The sequence below is a fragment of the Astatotilapia calliptera genome, chromosome 3 (genome assembly GCF_900246225.1).
Source record: "Astatotilapia calliptera chromosome 3, fAstCal1.2, whole genome shotgun sequence".
In the NCBI taxonomy this organism is placed as follows: domain Eukaryota; kingdom Metazoa; phylum Chordata; class Actinopteri; order Cichliformes; family Cichlidae; genus Astatotilapia; species Astatotilapia calliptera.
In genome coordinates this window covers 16,025,587-16,046,701 of record NC_039304.1, presented here as the reverse complement: position 1 = coordinate 16,046,701, position 21,115 = coordinate 16,025,587, and the positions used below count along the sequence as shown (strand labels likewise).

The window sequence follows — 21,115 nt, the reverse complement described above, 5'->3', positions numbered from 1 at the left end:
TCATGTCTGCCTCTCACTATGTTTCCTGTTTTATTTTGAAGAGTTCTTGCGTTCCTACGTTCAGTGTGTTTGGTTTTACTCTCCCCCCTGTGACGTCGTTCATTCAGATCATCTGTTTCCCCCTGATCACCTCATGTGTGCATTTACTCTGTGTGTTTCCAGTCATTCGTCGTCAGGTCGTCTGCTAAGTTCACGTCATGTTTCCAGGTATTTACGTATTCTTGTCAGGTTTCCATGTTTAGGGTTTTTTTCATGTTATTTTCTAGTTTCCTCGCAGTTTAGAGTTTTGTTTAGCATTGCCGTTGATTTCGCCTTTTGTTTTGTACTTATTCATCATCCACAATAAAAATACCGCTTTGTGTTAAAAGTCCAATTTTCGTTTTGCTTGTCTGCATTTGGGTCCTCTTCTTCACTCCATACAGTCTGCCTCAGCCAGACTGTGAATGTAGCAGCTGTAGTGCAGAGGCAGTGCTGTGTTGACTGTGATGTAACTATAACCTGCACATTTCAATGTGTACATACCTTCCTATTGAGGCTTTGCAGACGCAAAACTGCTGACTCTGTGACATTAGGCTGTCGGCCATTTTGGATGTGTGACCGTCATGGTGACAGTGCAGGGTCGAGTGAATAAGGCCTCAGTTACACAAGCCTAGAGACCATCTGGCAACCACTGGTTTTGAGGCAAAAACATAAATTGATTGATGGATTGATGGAAGTTTGCTAAAGTCCCAGTCGCACAAGGATACAGAGGGTCAGTGACTCCTGGCCACCACCTGTCGCTAGGGGAAAAAATATGCATTCCCTAGCCTGTTGGGAAAAACCTCCTTGTGATTCTTTTAGCCGCTAGCATATTGCTGTCCATATTGATGGACTTGAGTGCAAACACAGTCCAGCTGCTCTCTGAGTTGTTGTGAAACTGTGAAGTCCAACACAAACTGGAAAAGGCAACGGTTCAATCACAAAGTAAAAGATGTGCTTAATGAATCATGCTGGCTGCAGTGCTGCCAACATGCTACTTTAAAGGTGAATTGTCTTCATTTCCAGATTGTGTTGCACTTTTCACAGTTTCATGACAGCTCGGAGAGTAGCTGGACAGTGTTTGCACTCAAGTCCATCACTTTACACGTTTCCCTAGCAACCAGTGGTTGTATTACATCCGATATGGCAGGGAAATTGTGAGCAAAGTGTGTATTATGTGGCGAACCTCCATACTAAGTTGCATCTTACAGCAAAGAGTTTACAAAGCATCAAAAGGTCTCAGTCAGGAGAAGGGTACAAAAGGGCATTAAATGTCCTGTGGAACACAGTGTAGCCAGTAAATATGGCACAAGAGTGGCATCACCAAGAACTGGATGTCCCTCTAAAATTGCTGAAAAAACACAAAGAAACCTCATCATGGAGGCTGCAACAGTCCCACTGTATCATTAAGGAGCTCCAGGAATTCACACAGTTACTGTTTACTACATGGCTATGGGGGAGTTAAAAAAGGGCTAAATTAGCACCAACATACAACAACATACTGCACATCAACCCTCCTGAAAGCAAGTGGGTAAATTTGTTCTGTCCTGTGAGACTGAGTTTCAGCTTCTTAGTCATAACACCTACAGAGATGTTTGTCACAAAAACAGAACTGCATACAGTACTCATGGTGAAGCATGGTGGTGGCAGCATCCTGGCATGAGTTTCTTCACCTGGTGCTGGATTTTTGTTTAAGGTGGAAGAAATGATCAGCAGTTCCAAAGACTTATCAATTTAGACACAAACCTTCAGGGATCTACTAGAAAGTTGAAGATGAAGAGGAATTCCACATTTAAGCACGACAATGGCGGATTAACACAAACCAAGTTCTAAAATGATTTATCTGGGACTAATTTCTTTAAAACACATTTTAGTGAGGCATGTGCAGACTTTTTATATCCACTATTCTTACTCAAGACTGTAAAAAATGGAAAAGGCATCTTGATGTCGCCCATCATGGAAAATCTGAACTCCACCTTTGGAAGCCTGAACTTTAGCTTTATGGCTGCTGCCATTGTGGAACCACAGGTGACAATATTTGAACAAAAGGGTGAAGATGTCATCAGGAGTAAGCACCACCCAATTTTATGTGTACTGAGATGGATAACTGGTAATTAGTGCTAAGTGCCTGGCTAATAAAATAACAGCTCACAATTCCATTTAAAAGCTCACACACTGCAGAGAGCTCCAGTGCAGTAACCTATGTCGGCACATCTGCAGCCATGCACCCAATTTTCAGTCTTGCCAAAAGGTTCAGTTGTTATGATGGAGGAAAATATCTGAAGAGATTAAGACTATTTTCTTATATGCACTTATAAACACAAGAGTGTTATGGCTGAACTTGGCCATTTTATTCAGCCTCAAGTGGTCACTAGAGGAACTGCAGTTTCAGACCTGTTCCTGTCCTTATTTAAACCAAATTGACATTTTCCACCTGCATTGCTTTATATTCATTTTAAAGTTTCTTCTAAAAAGTAAAACTCCAGAATTTATTCCAATTTTAACCTGATCCAGGAATGCATTAGGACGCATGAAAGTATGATCATGTTTGACAAGAAAATGAGAGATGTGCTTGAAGGTTGTGCCAAATTATCAATTTAGTGCTTTTTTATTAAAGTACATGTCAAGACTGAGAAGGCTTTTGAGATTTTTGTGTATTTTCTTAAGCGAAAATCCAATTATTTGTTTTGTTCAGAAATAACTCACAGCCTCCTTAAAGAGCTCAGTTTTCATGAAATGACAGAGGGCGCTTTGATCGTGTTTAATAGGTAATGTTACGACAGCAAAAAGTGATGACAAATCCTCTGAAATAGGTTTTAAAAATTAAAAACAAATGCCCCAATTTCAAAGATTAGCAGGAACAAACCAATATCACAGATTACTTTTGAGAGAAGCTTTTTCTTAGCACCTTTCTCTCTTTTCAAATTATTTTCACACAGCTATCAAATCAGCTTAAATGCGTGTCCACTGTATGTCACTGTTAAAGTGAAAGCTTTCACATGCAGTGGCACATGAATCTTAGAGAGCAGTTCTGGTGCCTGCACATCATTATTTCTAAAGGCTGTTCATTAAAGCCTGCCTGTACAAAGCAGTGTTTTCTTCATCAGTGGGCTGGCATGTTTTAAGAGGCTCTTTTCATAGTTGGCTGCAGAAGCTGTAATGCACCAACACGTGCCTGCTGGCCTGGTCTGCCTGCCCACTGGCTTCAAAGCGCTGCTGTCGCCTAATGGTAATGAATGCAGTGTGTCTGCTCGCTGTGCTTGCGAGCTCACTGTTAATCCATTCCAGTCAGACTCAGGTTACAGTTTGCCGTTGCTCTGCTCCCCATGCAAGAGAAGCTGCCAAGAAAGTCAGTTTTCCTGGTTCAGCAGCCTGTTGGCTGCCCTGAATCTCTGGTCACGAACCCTCTGCCATAACAATGTGTTTGTTACCCTGGTCCGTACCAAAGGAATGCCTTTTTAAATCCAAGACAAACACTCCGGCCAGCAGTTAGAAACAGAGCTGAACTCGCTGCGTTATTCTTCCACAGATCCTTGCGACACCATCCAGGATGCCTGTGGATCATATGGAATATATACAGTTCCACAAAGAAAATCTTTAACCACGTAAAAAAGGATTGATAAAGACATCAATACACGAGTAGGCCATTTCCTACTGGGTCATTAATAAACCACTAAAGGAGTCCTTTCAAAAGTGGCTTTGTGTGGTCTGTCCTCATTGGGTCAAAGCAATCTATTTATGCTTCGTCCTCACCCCTGCTATCTCCTTTAGGTCTCCAGATAAAAGAGGGCTCATTGTGAACAAAGCAACTGCTTTGACAGAGCTTTGGGCACCTGCAGCGGATCAAACCGTTCTGTGCGCTCAGGTTCGATAAAACGGGGACTGCGTGATGGTGGGGGAGGCCACTGTGCCTACACGTTAGGAAGTCTATCAGCTGTACATGCGTCCTTTGATATGCAATTAAAAAACAAACAAAAAAAAGCAGCAGCAGACAATGGAGACCTCATGGAGACCTCGTAATCTCCATTAATGACAACAGCAGCCTCCACGTAAAAGATATTTACATCCACAACGAGAGCATGTGCTGCCAGAGATGGTGCGATAACTTCTTCGAATGAGGCGTTGCTATGGGAATATGACTCACCACAAGTCTTCCTGCCTTACCTGTGGCAGCTGCACAGCACTCATGAAAGCTATTTCATGCTCCTTTTGTTTGCCAACCAGCAATAACGTATCATTATCAGATGTCTGCGAAAACACAGTGAGACTCGGGTGTCTAAAAAAAGGCTACTCTCGCAAGTTTGTTTTTTCCCCTTCTGAACATGCTTTACTGACTTTAGAGCGAGGCTGCGATTGTTTTATAATCAGGCAATCAAACGATGATGACGACATCCCTGATTGTGTAACGAGGGGCTGAAGAAACCGACATTTTCCTGCGTTCGCTTTGGTGCTGCGTTTTGTAGAGACGTGATCATTTCTTCTGAATCAGTCAAAGTCTACCCTAGCAACGATCTCAAACTCTGTGAGGAGTCTAGTACAGCATCTGACTTTTATTTAGCTACTAAGGAGCTGAAAATAGAAATGTTAAACATAAATACAAATCTGGCTTAGAGGACATGATGACTGATTGACTAGATGGCTTCCAGTTGGACTCGGAGTTAATTACTTGTTCTTAATTGTTTTTATGATTGTTTTGTTAATTTTGAATCAGTAATGAGGTTCAGGAATTACGGTGCAAGCTTGGAAATAATCACTATTTTTAACCTATTTAAACTACGGGATCTGAAAATGACCTTCTGCTCTGTAAGACCAAGCGAGTCCCATGAAGCTGAAAATATCTGTGCTTGATTAGTCAGGTCTTGTGCTCAGAGGTTGAGTTCTGTGTTCTGCTGCCTTTTAATGACTCCTTACAGGCACGCCATGTACCTCAGGTATGGAAAGATGCTGTGGTGGTCTCTGTACTTAAATCCAGGTAAAACTCTAATTGATTTCAGGCCAGCCACCCTTAGATCAGGGACAGTGAAACTGATGAGGACAAACGGAGCATGTGCCTGAACCCATGCAGTTAGCTTCTAGACCACATAGAGGAGCAGAAGGTGCCACAGTGATCTTTTTGAGCCTGATTGTCAAACACTTTAAGGGAAAAGTTGCTCGTGTTCGATTACTGTTTGCTGATTTTTCTTCAGCCTTCAGCAAAACTGAGCCTCATCTTTTAAACAGAACATTTCAGCCTGAATAATGGATTTTTAATGAACAGGACTCACAAAATCCAGATTAACGGACTCCCATGCAATAGAGTCTGCTCCTCGACTGGCTCCCAACAAGAAAGCGTGCTCTCGTCGTCGTTGTTTATCCACTAGCCAAATACATGTAACAGCAGTTATGAAAATAGGATCATTTTAAAGTTTGCAGATCTATTATTGTTCTGTTAGCCATGGTCCATTCCTCTGCAACTTTGTTAAATGGTGTGATGACTTCTATCTTCAATTACAAATCTGAGACCAAAGATGTGACTTCCATTAAGGATCTGATCAGTCTTATAAATATCTTGGAGCTGTTATTAATTTAAAGTTGAACTTTGAGCCAAGTTGTGTGTAAGAAAAAAAAAGAAGCCTGAAGGCAAAAGTGTCTGAAGTTTGAAGAAACGTATTTATTTATTTTCAGACTGACAAAACCGCAATGATTTCTATTTTATTGTCCTTTTACTTGGTGTCATGGTTTTAATACTTACCCGTGAACAACAGAAACTCACTCAGCGGTGAGCAATAGCTGAACCCAGCATCTCTGTATACCACACAGTTACAGAGGTTGGCTGGTTCAATTCTACCAGACAGTTTTCAGCCTTTGCAGAGTGAGTTTCTTAAAGACTTCACAAAGTGCACAACAACATACAAAACTGCATCGTTCCATCAGCCAAAACTCAGATGAACAAATTATTTTTGTTACATGTTACAGTGTAAATTCTTTATCATATTGTATTCTATCTATTCTGTTTTCTATTGTAACTGCGTTTGTTTTGGAAATGTACTCGTGAGGATGGATGACTCATCTGCTGCAGACCAAAGCTACATACAGGAACGAATAAAGAAACGTGAACCTGAACCTTTCAAAGTGGTTTTTATATTGATGTTTGACATAAATTTGTGTAACTTGATGATCATATGACATGAGCACTGATCTTGATCAGTGATCTTAATGTATTGGTTAATGGGCTGATGTAATAGGAGCTTTGCAGTTGCTGAATGGAGTAAAATATAAGACAAAGATTTATGTCATATACACCTACGTGTGAATGCAGTTAATAAATCACGTAATTTTTGAATAATTTCAAAGGAAAATTAGTCATGAGGCAGGATGCTGTAAAAGGACCAAACTTCAGCCAGGAGAACAACTGAGATAATCCATCCACAATACGAGGTTAGTCATTCATATACTGCTGCATGGGCTGGGCTGTAGTTACATCCTAAGGTTTTAAAAACTGAGCTTAAATAAATGATTAGCGGTAATAAAAGCCGAGGGAGGTCAACAGTGATCACTGACTGTTTTAGGAGCTTTTTGAGATTAAATAGAAGAAAATACAAAACATTAAACATGTTAACAACACAAAAGCCATATTAAACGCAGACTACTTTAGGCCCGGAAGTAGGATTCGTCACGTCATCACTGAACAACCGGATACAATATATGTATGCTAATATATGCTAACCAAGCTTGCTATCATCAGCTGATAAATTAGCGCTCCATTGTCTGGTCCAAACATGTTTCCATAGCAGCCTGGAACTACCCAAAATATAAATGTCTGATCTAGAATCCAGTGGGTGATGTCAGGTTGTCTACTCCCATCCTTTTTTACAGTCTATGTTTTTTTCTTTCTTTTCTTTTTTTCTAAATATTTGTTTTCTGATCAATATTGCTGCTTTGTTTATCAAATTGCCACTGGCCTGCTGTCAAGTAAACCAAGTGTCTATTTAAGTAAAGTCTTTACAGCTTATTTTAAGTTTGGATTATTTGTATTGTGGAGATATAAACTGCATTTTAAGGCAAAATAAAGAGCTATGTTTCTTCCACTGCAACTGCTAAGCTGATAAATATGTCAAAAATATAAATATCAACTTAGCATAATTAAATTAGATAAATATGATTTTTTTGTATATATAATTGAAGCTATATTTCATGCAAACTACTCCAGCAGGTAAAGTTACAAAATGAATATATAAAAAGACATAAAGATAAGAATATTATTCCAACAATAATGACAATAGAACAAAAGTTTTAATGTCACTTTTTATAACATCTTTTCTGAAGGTGCAACACACTGTCTAACAGACAAACTGCAAACGCTGGTGCTTGTCACCATTAGATGTAGCACAGAAATGAACGCACGCATGGCAGATGTTTGAGTTCGGTTTTGTTTCTGTGTGGCGCTTCAGGTATGTTGTCATACACTGAGAAGTGTGGAGGTGGCCCATCTGTCACAGCACTACTAACCCTGTAAACAAAAATCCCGAGCTGTCATTCACTGCACGCCCACGCTCTTTTATTCTCACTGGTTACTTCTCAGGCAGGCAGCGCCCATGAAGGTAAAAATAAAAACTCCCCCAAACATAAACAATTCTACGTTACATATACAACGTTGAACAAACTGTGGTTTGCAGAAGCTGTAAGAAGTGAAAGTCATAGTGTGTGTAAAGATTAATGAGCTGTTGGAGGCATGAAAAAATAAATAAATGCAAACCTCAACATGAAATTCATTTGTACATAATGAATCATTGGAGTATGAGCGTGATCTTCCTTTAAAGGTTAATAACTTCTGACCTTGTTTCTAACCAGCTGACCTATAGTTAATATGAACACAAACAATTAGCTGGATATTTATTTATACTGATGTTATATCAATTTACTGTATACACACGCAGATGCTGAATAGGTGTGTATGAAATTAGGACCAATCACGTAGTTATGCAAGTCCATTTTCCAAGCTGTTAAAAAAAGATTTTAGATTGATAACCATTCAGTGTCGCTATCATTTAGATTCACTGCACATTATACTATGCAAAAAACAATTCATCACTTCTAGTAACTAACATTGATTTGTTATAGTTAGCTATGGATTGCAACTGCTAGCAGGAACTGTTCTGAGCAAGATTAGAGTTTAATGGTGCGTTCAAGTCCTGCAACCAAGAACTGCACATCCAATGTTAAAATATTAACATGGTTTCAATGCCTCCTTCAAGGATGTTATAGATTTTTATTGATTAGGATTACTCAAAAACTTGTGGTTGGTTTTCCAGGATTAGTTTTTAATCAGATGTTAGGAGTTAATCTAGGTCCAAGAACGTTTATTGCGAAAGTTATGACATGGTTATAACAACTAAACAAAATTGGACAATTTTGCATCCCATCTTCACAAACGCATATCAAAGAGCAATAAGAAAAATCCAGGCAATCACTTGATGTTATCCCCGGGCCAAGATTTCCACTATCTGAAGGGACTTTTCAGCCCTGGCAGAGTCAAACTGCTCTTATTTCCAACTAGATTAAAACATTAAAACAAGGTTTTCAGTTTATATTTGCACTCCGTCCCAAGCTCACTGCCTCATAAACCTTATCAGCACAAATGCTACAATAACAGTTTATTATTTTGGCTATGAATGAAGCCGTGTGTTCCCATTTTTAATAATACCAAAACTGACCAAAAGTTTACTCACTGTTCTGTCTAATCAAAGTAGCTGTGAGGAAAAAAACAGGACGTATCTTTAAAGTTTATGATTGTTGTACAAAGAAATTCAGTTTTTTTTAGTATGGTTAACATGAGAGCAACAACCAGTTCAATCTGTGAATATTTTAGCGGTTCAGTGGAACACAGTAAGGATCTGTGGACTGCTTGATCCTCTTTATTCCATGTACCTGTCCAAAAGCATCGTGTTACCCTCTACTGTATCTTGTGCTGTGCCTCCAAGACAAGACATACCGACTGCTGAGTTACCTAACGCATGACCTGAGATCCTCCCCCTCTTCCTTCCTGTCCTCAGGCGCTGCTCTGTGCTCTGGGGACGCTGTAAAGGCAGCGTATTTAAAAAGGCGCAGCACAGCTGCTGGATCCAAGTGACATCAGGTACTTGTAGGGCTGCAGGGGGATTTCATGACTGCACTGAGATCACACTTTTTCTGAACATGAGCACTTCTACTGGCTTGAGGTGATCGTGATATAGGCCTTTATGAACGTCAGACAATGTTGCATAAGATCATTGGTTAATGGAAATCTGAAGAGCTCTCAGAGAGCTTTTTGTTATGAGGCTGAGGCTGTGACATGCTCACAAAGAACCAATTTTGCTCTCAGTGAGCTCACTTTCAGTCTTGCCTACGCTGCGAAAATATTCATTGTGTTGTTCTATATCGGCACTGAAAGCCCATCTTGGTGTAATTTAAGCCTTTAAACACCACATGTACCAAACAGCAGTATTACTTATTTGATATGAGGCTGTTTTGTCCAGATTTGATTTGACATCATATCTTTAATCTGCACATTTTTTTCAATTAATCAATTTCTTTCATGCAAAAGAAAAATATGAAAGAGAAACCATCTCGCAATGGGTCCCAACAGTCAGACACTTGTTTGTGGATGTAACCTACTTACAGTATGCACTCACTGGACACTTTATTGGTTACACGTTTAACTGCTCCTTAATATAAATATCTAATCAGCAAATCACCTTTCAGTAATTCAAAGCAGTTAGTTATGTAGACACAATGAAGGTGACCCGCTAAGGTTCAAACTGAGCAGGGCTGGTCCCACACAACCATCTCTAGGGTTTAAAGAAAATGGTCTGAAACTGGAAAATATCCAGTAATGGTTAAAATACCTTACTGGTGATTTCAGAGGAGAATGGACAGATTGCTTTGAACTGAGAGGAAGGCAAAGGTAACTAAAATAACCACACCTTACAACCGAGATACAGCCAACCAATCCTTTTATGATCACAATGTACATATCTTCTGATGTCTGCTTCTAGCAGGATTACAGAGCATGTCACAAAGCTCAGATCACTCTAAACTGGTTTCTTAAACATAACTTGAGTTCACTGTATTCAAATGTCCTCCGCAGTCACCAGATCCCAGTCTAATAGAGCACCTTTGGGTTGTGGTAGAACAGCAGATTTACATCATGGATGTGCAGCTGACCAATCTGCAGCTATTGTTTAATGCTATCCTGACAATATGGACCAAAATCTGTGAGGAATGTTTCCAGCACCTTGTTGAACTTGTTCAGTAAAGAATTAAGGCTATATCTAATAAAGTGGCTGATGAGTGCAAGTGGTGGTTTCTGCCACAATAGCCTTATTTCCTTCAAGTTGTAAAACCCTAGCTGAGATGTGTTTCAGTAAGACTGATGCACATGTTCAAAACTTTCTTCATATTGAAAACACTTCACTTTGGGGATAACTTACATCTCAGCTGTGTGAAAGCTGTTGGAGCAATTCCTCACGGAGATGCATCGACCGTTTTTCTAAATAAATTCGACTCTTTTAATGTCACTCGCACCTCCTCTGGTAATCAGTCGAATGTTTTATCCCATGTAATGAAGCAGGTGATGCCTCACGATGTCCTGACCCTCAGACTGGAAACTTTTACCCGCCCACGCTGAACATCAGAAGCACAGAATACCCTCCCACTCACTACACAGAAGTGAAAAATAAGCTAAAGGACCAATCCTGTCCTCTTGATTCAACCCACCTACATGTCCTCGGGTGTTTTTCTCATTTTACCTCTGCTTTTTCTATTTTCTGATTATTTGATGGCGAGCATCACACAGAGCCACTGTTTGCATAGATCCTTGTTTCCAGTAGCCGATGCCTGGCACCTCCTTCTGTAGCAGGTTGCGAAAGACAGCGGCGTAGGTGACCAGTCCACAGCCTGTTATGTGTCTCAGCTGAGTCACACTAAGAATTTATGACTGCAGTAGCCTAAGCTAACAGGGTGATCATCCTATCAAACAAAAATATTGTGTGTTTTTTTTTTATTGTGTGTTTACTTATTGTTGTAACTGGAAGCAACAGTGCATATCCAGCCCATCCCATCTGCTCCCTTACATTTACCTTGTGGCTCATTCTGACTCACACATTCAGAAATGAAAATTTACTGAATGTTGTCTAAACTCTCGGGGACCAGCGTCCTTTTTTATTGTGAAGTTGGATTTGTTTTACAGTCGATGGTGGATAATTAGAAGATTTTTTTTCGCACTGTTTGAATGCCTTCTTCTAAACTGCTAAAAGGCCTTGAGGCATTTTGGAGGAGGGGACAACAAAACAGCAGTGGATGATTGCTTCATGTACATAAATGCATCTTCTCAAAGGAATGTCATTTGAGGCTCTGAAGCTGTTCAGGGCTTCCACTATGATGCATCAGTTGTGTAGTACAGCGGTGCAGAGAGTTATATTGGAGGTGACTCCCATCAGGGCTATAAATAGCTTTGCACTTTCCCCCCAGGAGCTCAGCTAGCGCTCTCCCAGGCATTTGATCACTTGTTTGTAGTGAACTGACATCACCCACTTCTGCCTTTTTCTCACTGACTTTCTGACTCCTGCATATAAACACACGCACACATACACACGCATACAAAACGCTGTAGCTTAATTATAGCTTGAATACAGTGCTCATGGAGACCTTCATCAGCTGCTGTGATGATGATGATGATGATGATGATGATGATGATGATGCCTTTGAGGGCAGATAGTTTGCCTCAGGGTTTCCCTAAACTACGCTACTACACTTACTGATGACTCACCTAATCGCTTAAGACTCAACTACGACTGCTGCGAACAAAGCCGTGGGCACAGAGTAAAGTCAATTCTCAGATACAGCATCACTCTTTAATAAATAAACTGCTGCTCTTAATTGGAGGGGAAGGGGATTCGGGCACAAGCCTCATAACATGTGGGAGTATGAAGCGAGTGAAAACGAAAAAAGATACACAAAACCCCTGCAGGCTGTGTCTGACCCCGGTGAGTCACTGTCTACGCGAGCTTCTGCAGAACTGAGCATGACTCAGTAACAAGCACGAACATTAGTGAAGTGCACTTCTATTGCTGGCTACCTTACCTGGAGTTTTATCTCATTTATTGGAACACAGAGTGCCGCTTGTACAGTTTTTGCTTTTTGAAGTGCAATTCCCTTTTTCCTTTAGACAAAAATGCCTCACTGAGATGTTACAAAAACACCGAAAATTGCAGAATGTTGTGGAGACGGGGTGACCACGGCATGTCCCCTTGCACTTAATCAATTTACACTTTAAGAGTTTTTAAGGCAGAAACAACTTTGTTAATGGTTAGTAAACTACTATGGTTATTGACCAATTTATGGGCAATTATAAAGTCTGAATTCATATAAAAACAGACTGGTATTTAACTAACAACATGATGTAAACTGATTCAAACTTAATTTGATTAACATTTTATTCTTGTTTAAATGATTAATAATGGTTGTGAACCCAAACTTTGTTTTATTAACACCAGTTTTTAAATTGTCAGGCAGTGAAATGTTCCAAAAGTTACATCCTTTGACATAACATTTAACCCTGTAAGCATTTATAAAATACTATAATTTATAACTAATCGCTTTATTAAACAGAGCACTGTCGTACTGAGGTTTAAGGAAACCCCCCTTGTACCTTGACATTAAGAAAGACTTATGGCTGTATATATAGCAAATGTTTCACTTACTAATGATTTAAAGCTCCACCTTCCAAAGTCATTAACATGAACAACTTCAGTGCGACCAAAATAACTAGCTAAAATGGATTATAACACTATCTGCATCCATTGAAAGGTTTGCGAACTGACAGAAGGCTGACAGAGGGGGAAGAACTCATTTTCTTAATTAAAGACCTATTGCTTCTGTGGCCGATTAGAAGTCAGTAGATCCAGGATTATTTAACTTTGAGTTACATACGTTATTAACAAGATTATTGCCAAATTAATAAAAGGATATAACCACATGGACTCCCGAGAGACAGCTGGTGTTTGATCTGCAAAGCAAGGGCATTTCAGTGAGTCTTTCCAAGTCGGTGGGAGAGTGGGACCAAAAACACAGCAGGTTTAAACAAAAATAAAAAACACAGTTTTCAGGCTCAGTTAGAGGTTTGATTGTGTGAAAATTGGTGCTGTATAAGAATTTACACATATCTTTATTTAGGATTTTTTAAAAAACAAATGACAAAAGTAAACGTTCATTTTTCTTATTCTGTGTAGCTTAACAGTCCACGGGTTGTGTAATCAAAATATATTTAAAATATATTTAAAGTGTCTAAAGTAAGTGCAGGCATTATGTGATGCATGACTATACTATACTATAAAGACACATCTCCTGGATGCACTGGTACGCATCTTCAGTGATGTATCCTAGGGTCATCAGGTGTTTCGGGTCTCACAACATCATACACCCTCGCCCAGGCGACCCAGCCGGGGGTGATCAGGCCCCGACTTGCGTACCAGTAGCTACCCACGGATCAGCCCTCTTAATCCACAGCCACCTTGTGGCTTTCTCTGCCGCTTCACTCACAGCCTGGATGGCCCTCTTCTTGGCTGCCCCAGCCACGCCCAGCCGGCCTAGAACTTTGCAGAGTGATCGTCCTGCAAAGCCCCTACAACCCACTTCTATGGGCTCATAGAAAGTCTTCCAGCCCCTTCCCCTGCACTCTTGCACTAGTTCCTGGTACTTTCCTCGTTTCCTTTCATTAGCCTCCTCAATCCGCTCTTCCCAGGGCACTGTGAGTTCCAGCATGATCAGCTGTTTTGAGGCCGCAGAAATAATTATCAAGTCTGGCCGGAGTGATGTTTCTGCAATGTTCTGAGGAAACTTTAGTTGTTTACCCAGGTCAGCCTGTAGCTGCCAATCAGAGGCTGTGTGGAGAAGGCCAGTTGTCAAATGTGGGCGCCCCTGGGGTTTCTCTCCAGCCTTAATAAAAGAGATTGCCTTCCTCGTAGCATGATGATGCTTGCTGATGCTGATTGCTGAGGCAATCTTTTCAGCAACTACTCTGAGCACCTGGTCGTGCCGCCAACGATACCGACCATCGGCCAGGGCCCTTGGGCAGCTGCTAAGGAGGTGTTCTAGGGTCCCTCTTCCAGAGCACAGGGGACAGGCAGGTGTCTCGCTCTTTCCCCACAAATGGAGGTTTGCTGGGCTTGGCAGAGTGTCGTATACTGCCTGCACTAGGAATCGGATCTGGTGGAAGTCTGCCTGCATGATGTTTGCCCAGGTGACCTTGCGCTGCAAGGTGCTCTCCCACCTTGTCCATGCTCCCTGCCGCTTAAGGCCTACAGCTCTGCTTACTCGCTCCTCCTCCACATCTGCTCGGACCTCTTCCTGGAGTAGCTGGTGTCTCTCCTTTCCCTGTGCCCTGCTGACCTGGGCCTTTGGGATGTACCCCAAGCCTGCTCCCCCTTGATATTGTATGTATCATATGCATGACGGTACTATGTCTGATGATTAATATGTGTATATTTTCTCTCTTGAATTTTGCACCTATTGATGTTTTTAAGTACTTATGTACTGCTGGTTAGCTTGAGCTGTCATACAAACAAGTAACTATTTTAAAATTAGTAGTATGGAATACAAAGTGCAATAACTGCATCTTATAACATAGAAAAGAAAACTTTGTACTATGGAGTAAAAGCAAAAAGCCGCATAACATGAACATATTAAACATATTAAGATAAAATTGTGTAAAGAAAAAGATGTTTTACTGTTACTGCAGCAATTCGTGGCAAATAATTGTATCTTCGTATATTTAAGTCAAATTTTAGGCGAAAATCCCGTTAAAAAGTGACATTCTAACAGTCCTTCCTTCAAACTATTTGTTTATTTTTGCATCTACAGAAAATATGACACGCCAAATCTACGCGCGTAATAAATAATTCATATGAGCAAAAGGGGGGCGTGTGCACCTTGTGCCATTTGATGACGGCTGAGCCGTTTCCCATTATTCAGAAACACATGCCGGAGTTTATCTGCGCCCTTTGCCTCCACATCCACGCTGATTGGGAGCAAAGGGCGATCAGTGCAAAACTCGACGGTGAATAACTGAAGCGTGACGACTTGTGTTTGTGCTCAAGTTTTGCTCAAGGTGAGCCGAACGAGGCATCGACAAAACATGTAGGAAACGAGGTGAAGCTTGGGTTCATTTTTTCTGTGAACAGGTTTTTGTTCAGTCATTCATCAACTTGCTTTTCTCGGTGCCCCACAGATCGCTCTCTGCCTGATGGCTGTTCCGTTCGCGTGTTGTTCAAACTGTCTTGGCTGCTGAAAGACGTGACCCCCGCGCATCGCAGAGCGCCACACGCGCACCTGTCGGATGTAAGTGGGAAGCGGTCGGTGAGCTTATAGAGCGAGAGGGGGAGAGAGAGATGGTGACTGCTGGGTTCAGCACGCTGGATAGCGCTCGAGGAATTTGGAAAGTACGGCGGCGGCGGCGCGCGGACGCACGAGGATCTAAGTGAAACGAGTGCGTGGAGCCGCCGGAGAGATGAGCGACCATGGTGGATTTGAAGTTCTCGTTTGCAACAACAGGCGCAGGTAACGTGCGAGTGGACTTTCTGGAGTGAGACATGGACTTTGCTGAAATCATTTTCGCTTTGTTCATCGTCGTGGTCGCGATCGTCTCGCTGTTGTCCAACTTGTTGGTGCTGCTATGTTTCGTCCACAGCACCGAGATACGCCGACAGGTGCCCGGTGTTTTCACCATGAACTTGTCTTTCTGCAACATACTCATCACTGTTTTGAACATGCCGGCCACTCTGGTGGGGATTATCAGAAAGCAGCAGCCCTTTGGAGATTGCGTTTGCCACACGGTGAGCTTTCTGGAGACTTTTCTCACCGCAAACACCATGCTGAGCATGGCGGCTCTCAGCATAGATCGGTGGATAGCGGTCGTCTTCCCGCTCAGTTACTCCACCAAAATGCGCTACAAGGACGCACTGATCATGGTGTGCTACTCCTGGCTGCACTCCTTTACCTTCTCCCTGACGGCGCTGCTCTTCTCCTGGGTCGACTACAGCGACGTTTACGCGTCCTGCACCTTGCAGCCGAGCGAGGAAGGCAGCGACAGGATTAAGTTTACAATCTTCACTATCGTTTTCCACGCCACCAGTTTCATTCTGTCCCTGCTCATCTTGTGTTTCACCTATTTGAAGGTGTTGAAGGTCGCTAGGTTTCACTGCAAGAGGATTGACATTATCACCATGCAGACTCTGTTCCTGCTAGTCGATATTCACCCAAGGTAGTTCACCTCGTGTATTGTGAGCATGATTTCTCCCGGTCTGTTTTGACAGTGGCCTTGTGGCAAAAAAGTCTAAATGTTCTTTGCTGTTTTCAGCGTGAAACAAAGATGCTTAGCAGAGCAAAAGAGGAGAAAGCAGAGAGCCACGAAGAAGATCAGCATCTTCATCGGCTCATTTATCATCTGCTTTGCTCCTTATGTAATCACAAGGTGAGTCAACTCATACATAATTCAACTTACTGCAAAACAACTGCTTAAGAAATAACTGACCCCACACATTTGTAAAATAATACATCTTCGACGGCATTTGACTAAGTAAAAAATACATTTAGCCAGCATGTTGAGATCTGCATCCACGCTGATCAGCTTTGCAGACCTGTTTTCTTCACATGCTAATGCAGTACAAACTCACAATGTCCGATCAGATACAAGCAAACAGTTTATTCCAAGCTGACAGCACACCGCTCATAATTTCAATGATCATTTCCTTAAACTGTGATATGGCTCATTAGCCACCTGTGCTGCGCTGTACATAAACATGGCAGGCTACTTCCAGTGAAAGACACGCATTAGAGTCTAGGACAATAGATACAGTTCAAACAACCAAAGAGGCTCCCAGAGAAGCGTGGAAATGCTTTAGTGGGCCACAAATCGCCCAGATGCGGTGCTGATGATCCATCAATTTGACATTTGTGGTGTGCTCATATATGGAAGGGAAGAAGGAGGACAAATTAGCAAAGAGCAGCGTTTGAGGTGGAGTAACCCCCCACTGACCGTGCCTGCCCACAGGAAGTGTCTAGTGTGGCAGTTGGCACCTAAGCATCCAATTATGATAATTCATACGCATATTTTATCTTTTGTACTTGTAAAGTAGTCTTTGCCTCTGTGGTATTTTGATGGTCGTGTTTGATTTCACTGTTCCACATCCCCCCTGACCAGAAGAATACAGGAGACTGTGTTAGAAATGTGGAGAGGCGCTCAGCTGTGTGGTTTAAGTTGAAAAAGGCAAAACCCTACGCTGTGTTTCAAATACTTTAACTGATAGTATAGTAAGTAAGTAAATAAATAAATAAGAAAATGTAATCTCCACTGGACAGAAAAAACTTCTTTATTGGATAATTTGAAGTGCCTTAATAAAATCTACACAATATCTATGGTCATATGTAATGCCTTTAAAAATGATAATTTCTCCACCTTTTTTAATGTTTTGATTTGATGTTAACGTGGCACTGAAAATGCTTTAGCATTTAATTCAGTAACCAACATAAAGATGTGGAAACTATCTAAATATCTGTGCAGGTTCTCAGCAATCCGGGTCATAGTAGTCTAAGGAGCTTGAAAAGAAGGTGATGAGACGTGTTTAATTGAAGAAGATTCTTAGATGAGACCAGGCATCTTCTTTTTTAAGCTCCTTAGACAACTATATAACCCCTTTTTAAAAAAAAAAAAAACATGTGTCAAATGAGACCATGTTTTGAAATCTATCTGTTCATTTTTAATTTGATGGGATCAATATGTTTAAAAAAACATTAACTGGTGAGACAGGGACACGTCTGTCCCTGTGCTGCTTCAGAGTTTCTTCTACATGCTGAAGTTTTCAAATGTATTTTTTCACCTGCTCAGCAGAGTATCCTTGATCAAGTCTCTCCTGTGACAGTTAAACCTCACAATTCCTTAAACACGATGAGAGTCTTCATGGCCTTTTTTGGGTATCTATCTATATTTTGCTTTTGTTTACTGGCCTCTTCAGCCAAAAAAGCTGAATTTTAGGTTATTAGAAAGTAAAATATAAAAATGCATTCAGTAGGAGGACAGCTTAACAACTGGAGCAATTGGAAGGTTATTCTTGGTATAATATGACAAATACGCCACAGTAAATAAGCCTACTGACGTTTTCTTTCTTTACTTAGGAAACTTAGTTCTATCAAAATTTATAGTAACATTAACATTTTGGCTTTTTTAAAAAAAACTTTAATCATAAAAATAAAGGGTGGTTGGTCTGCAGGGTAGCCAATCTATCATCAGGACCCCTTTACTGCAGAGTCATACTGTTAGATTACACACACAACACAATTTTGGTGTTGTCTTGGTGTTATAATAAGTTGCACTTTCCCTGAAAAGGACATTGTCTGTGTGGCAGCATATGTCACTTTGAAACTTGCATGCATTATTCAGCATTAGTGGGTCATCATAAATGTGCATAGTACTCATGTAGTGTGCACTAATGCACCTTCACACTGTCAGAGACGACAGCTTTTGAAGTGCGCTCTGATAACAGAAAGCAATGATCCTGTCATAGTTCTGAGACTTAAAGACACAAATATACATAAACTGAGGCTCAGTGGAAGGAGAGGGCTATTTATACACATGGGGTAAACAGGGATGTGGAAACAGCTGGATGAAATGAAACAGGTGAAAACAATCAAGACAACCAGAGGGAGGGAGTAAAGTTCAGATATAGGAGACATGTTTCAAAGAAAAAAGAAAGAAATAGCAAAAGCTCCAACCAAAAACAGGAACAAAAAATACAATAACAAAAAATCTGAATCGGACTTTACAGGGAAAATTCAAATCTAGATACTTTTACTAAGCAAACTGAAAACAGGGCCAAGGTCAGGGACCACAGCAGGTCTTCTTTAATCCAGAGGACACAGCATCTGTGATTTAAAAAAAAGTCAGATTTAATTGAAAGAAAACAAGAAAAATGATCAGTTTCATCAGCTAATATTTAGTCTGTGTGCTGTTCTTTAGTTAAAAATAGCTTTTGATTATTAGTTTTTGTTAACGTTTCACACAGCCTCCCAACTTTGGTCGAAATGGAGTTCTTTGTTTGGTTTGTTTTTCATTTAGGCATTTAAAAATCTGCCACACAGTTCCTTTTGATCATTAATAACACGAGTGGTCTGAACATAAAAATCCGAGGTGAAAAAATGATAAAAGATCTCCTTCTTTTGAAAGGGCAGAGTTATAAAAACAATTTCACCACGTTACACCTACCATTGCAAAAGAAAAAGAGCACACAATTGCATTTCCAAGCCTCTTTTATGATCATTATAGAGTACCTAACGTGTTAAAGGTTTTATGGTCAGTCTTACCTAATCATCTGACATGACATCAGGACAAATCTCTGAGCGGCACCTTCACTAAAATGCACTCTGTTTAGTCATGTTTCTCCTGATGCCCCTTCAGGTTGGCTGAGCTTCTCCCATTCGTGGACGTCAACCGCCACTGGGGAATCATCAGTAAGTGCCTGACATATAGCAAGGCTGCGTCTGACCCATTTGCCTACTCTCTCCTACGTCAGCAGTACAAGAAAGTCCTGGTCACCGTCGTCAACAGGCTACTCCGACGTGACCTGTACCCTTCGTCTGGCCATAACAGCTCTTTAGACACAGAGAACGACTACTGTCTCCAGAGGATCAGTTAATGGCAAATGCAGGACGTGACATATGCACACGCTACAGTGCAGGCCAAAAATAAAGGTTGCCTCTTGCAGAAAAAAAAGGTGGGTGGAGAGAAAAAAAGAACAGGAGAGAGAAAGAGAGGACAGGTTATTGTTAGAAAGAGAAAAGAGAGTCGAAAGATGGGACAAAGAAGTGGGTGGAAGGTGAAGAAGAGAGCAAAAAAAAAAAAACCATAAGGAAGACGGTGGGCGGACAGGAATGAAAAGGTGGCGATGTGGGGGAGGATGAATGGGCAAAAAGATAAAGAAGAGATGGGTAAGACGACAGATAGGGTGGAGACGTTGGGGAGTGACGGCAAACAAGGGATCTGTGATTCATCAGGAACAGCATTCCCCAGAAACCACACAGCCAGTCTATTTCACTGAATAAGTCATTGGCTCATCTAAAGCTGAGGGGACGCACAGCTGGAGATGAGGTCCCTTCTTCACTCTGAGCGACATGTAAAAGGTGGCCTTCCTCTACTCCAACAACTTTAGAATCATTTCAAACCTGTTCTTGCCCCACTTAACATCGCACACACGGAGGCTGGTGGTCGATAAGCAGCCGAGCGACGACGGGCAAAGAGGGAAAGACTTTTGTTGCTCCTGCTTCTGTATAATGTCCTGTCAGTGAATGGATGCAGACCTAAATGTGGAGGCTCAGCTGCTGCACATTATTGCCATGTTCTGTATTGACTGTGTTAGACTACTTTGCAGTGTCATGTCAGTCACTTAATATTGATGCACTTTGTCTAATTCTCTCAGAGATGCTATACCTAAAGGAGCCAAAGGCATTTGACATTTACACCCTAATCTTAAAGGATGAGTCTGGTGAGAGGCTTTATTCTTTGTTACTGTCACCAAAATCAATTAGTTGGTCGGTTTCTCAGTATTTTCCAACTTCCCAAGCATCCCTGTTCTTTGAATTTCTCAAGTATAGACAACAATTAATGTGCATGTTTAGACTATTTCCATTAATACACAGGTCAGTCTTTAAAAGCTTTATTTATTTATTTTTTAAAAATTGAAAGTTATATTTTGTATACATCACACGTACAATGAAATATGCCAAGGCTTTGTTTGTTTTAGTTTTTCTAATTACCGGTATGTTTTATAGCTCATGAAAATCACACATCCAGTACAACATTCACTAACGTCAATCATAGAATTATTTATGAAGGAGAGATGCCCGACTTTTTAAAAGTATGCAGAGGTGATCTGTGGCTCTGCTGAGGTTGTTATTGAAGCGGGGCAGGTGCAGGAAAAAGAAATCAGGATCTCCGTAAGGCTCGCCAGCAGATGAAAGCTTGATGTGCTCTGAAACCTCCTGGTAGATGCTCCTTTTACTTTGGACTTCATAAAACACAGTGGACCAACCG

At 41.1% G+C, this 21,115-nt stretch overlaps 1 protein-coding gene across 1 annotated transcript; it reads left to right on the top strand.

Annotated features, from left to right (window-relative positions):
- The first annotated feature begins 14,977 nt into the window (after nucleotides 1-14,977).
- LOC113018698 (G-protein coupled receptor 26-like) lies at nucleotides 14,978-19,836 on the top strand. The gene is made up of 4 exons (XM_026162013.1): nucleotides 14,978-15,142; nucleotides 15,263-16,294; nucleotides 16,391-16,504; nucleotides 19,484-19,836. Exons 2-4 carry the CDS (start codon nucleotides 15,624-15,626, stop codon nucleotides 19,719-19,721), a joined length of 1,023 nt encoding a protein of 340 aa, XP_026017798.1. The 5' UTR covers nucleotides 14,978-15,142; nucleotides 15,263-15,623; the 3' UTR covers nucleotides 19,722-19,836.
- Nucleotides 19,837-21,115: the final 1,279 nt, after the last annotated feature.

Bases quoted from the DNA above. Each gene is read 5' to 3' on its own strand.
- LOC113018698 (XM_026162013.1), top strand. From the start codon at position 15,624: ATGGACTTTGCTGAAATCATTTTCGCTTTGTTCATCGTCGTGGTCGCG. The intron at 16,295-16,390 runs GTAGTTCACCTC...TGCTGTTTTCAG, and splicing joins CTAGTCGATATTCACCCAAG to CGTGAAACAAAGATGCTTAG. The intron at 16,505-19,483 runs GTGAGTCAACTC...ATGCCCCTTCAG, and splicing joins GCTCCTTATGTAATCACAAG to GTTGGCTGAGCTTCTCCCAT.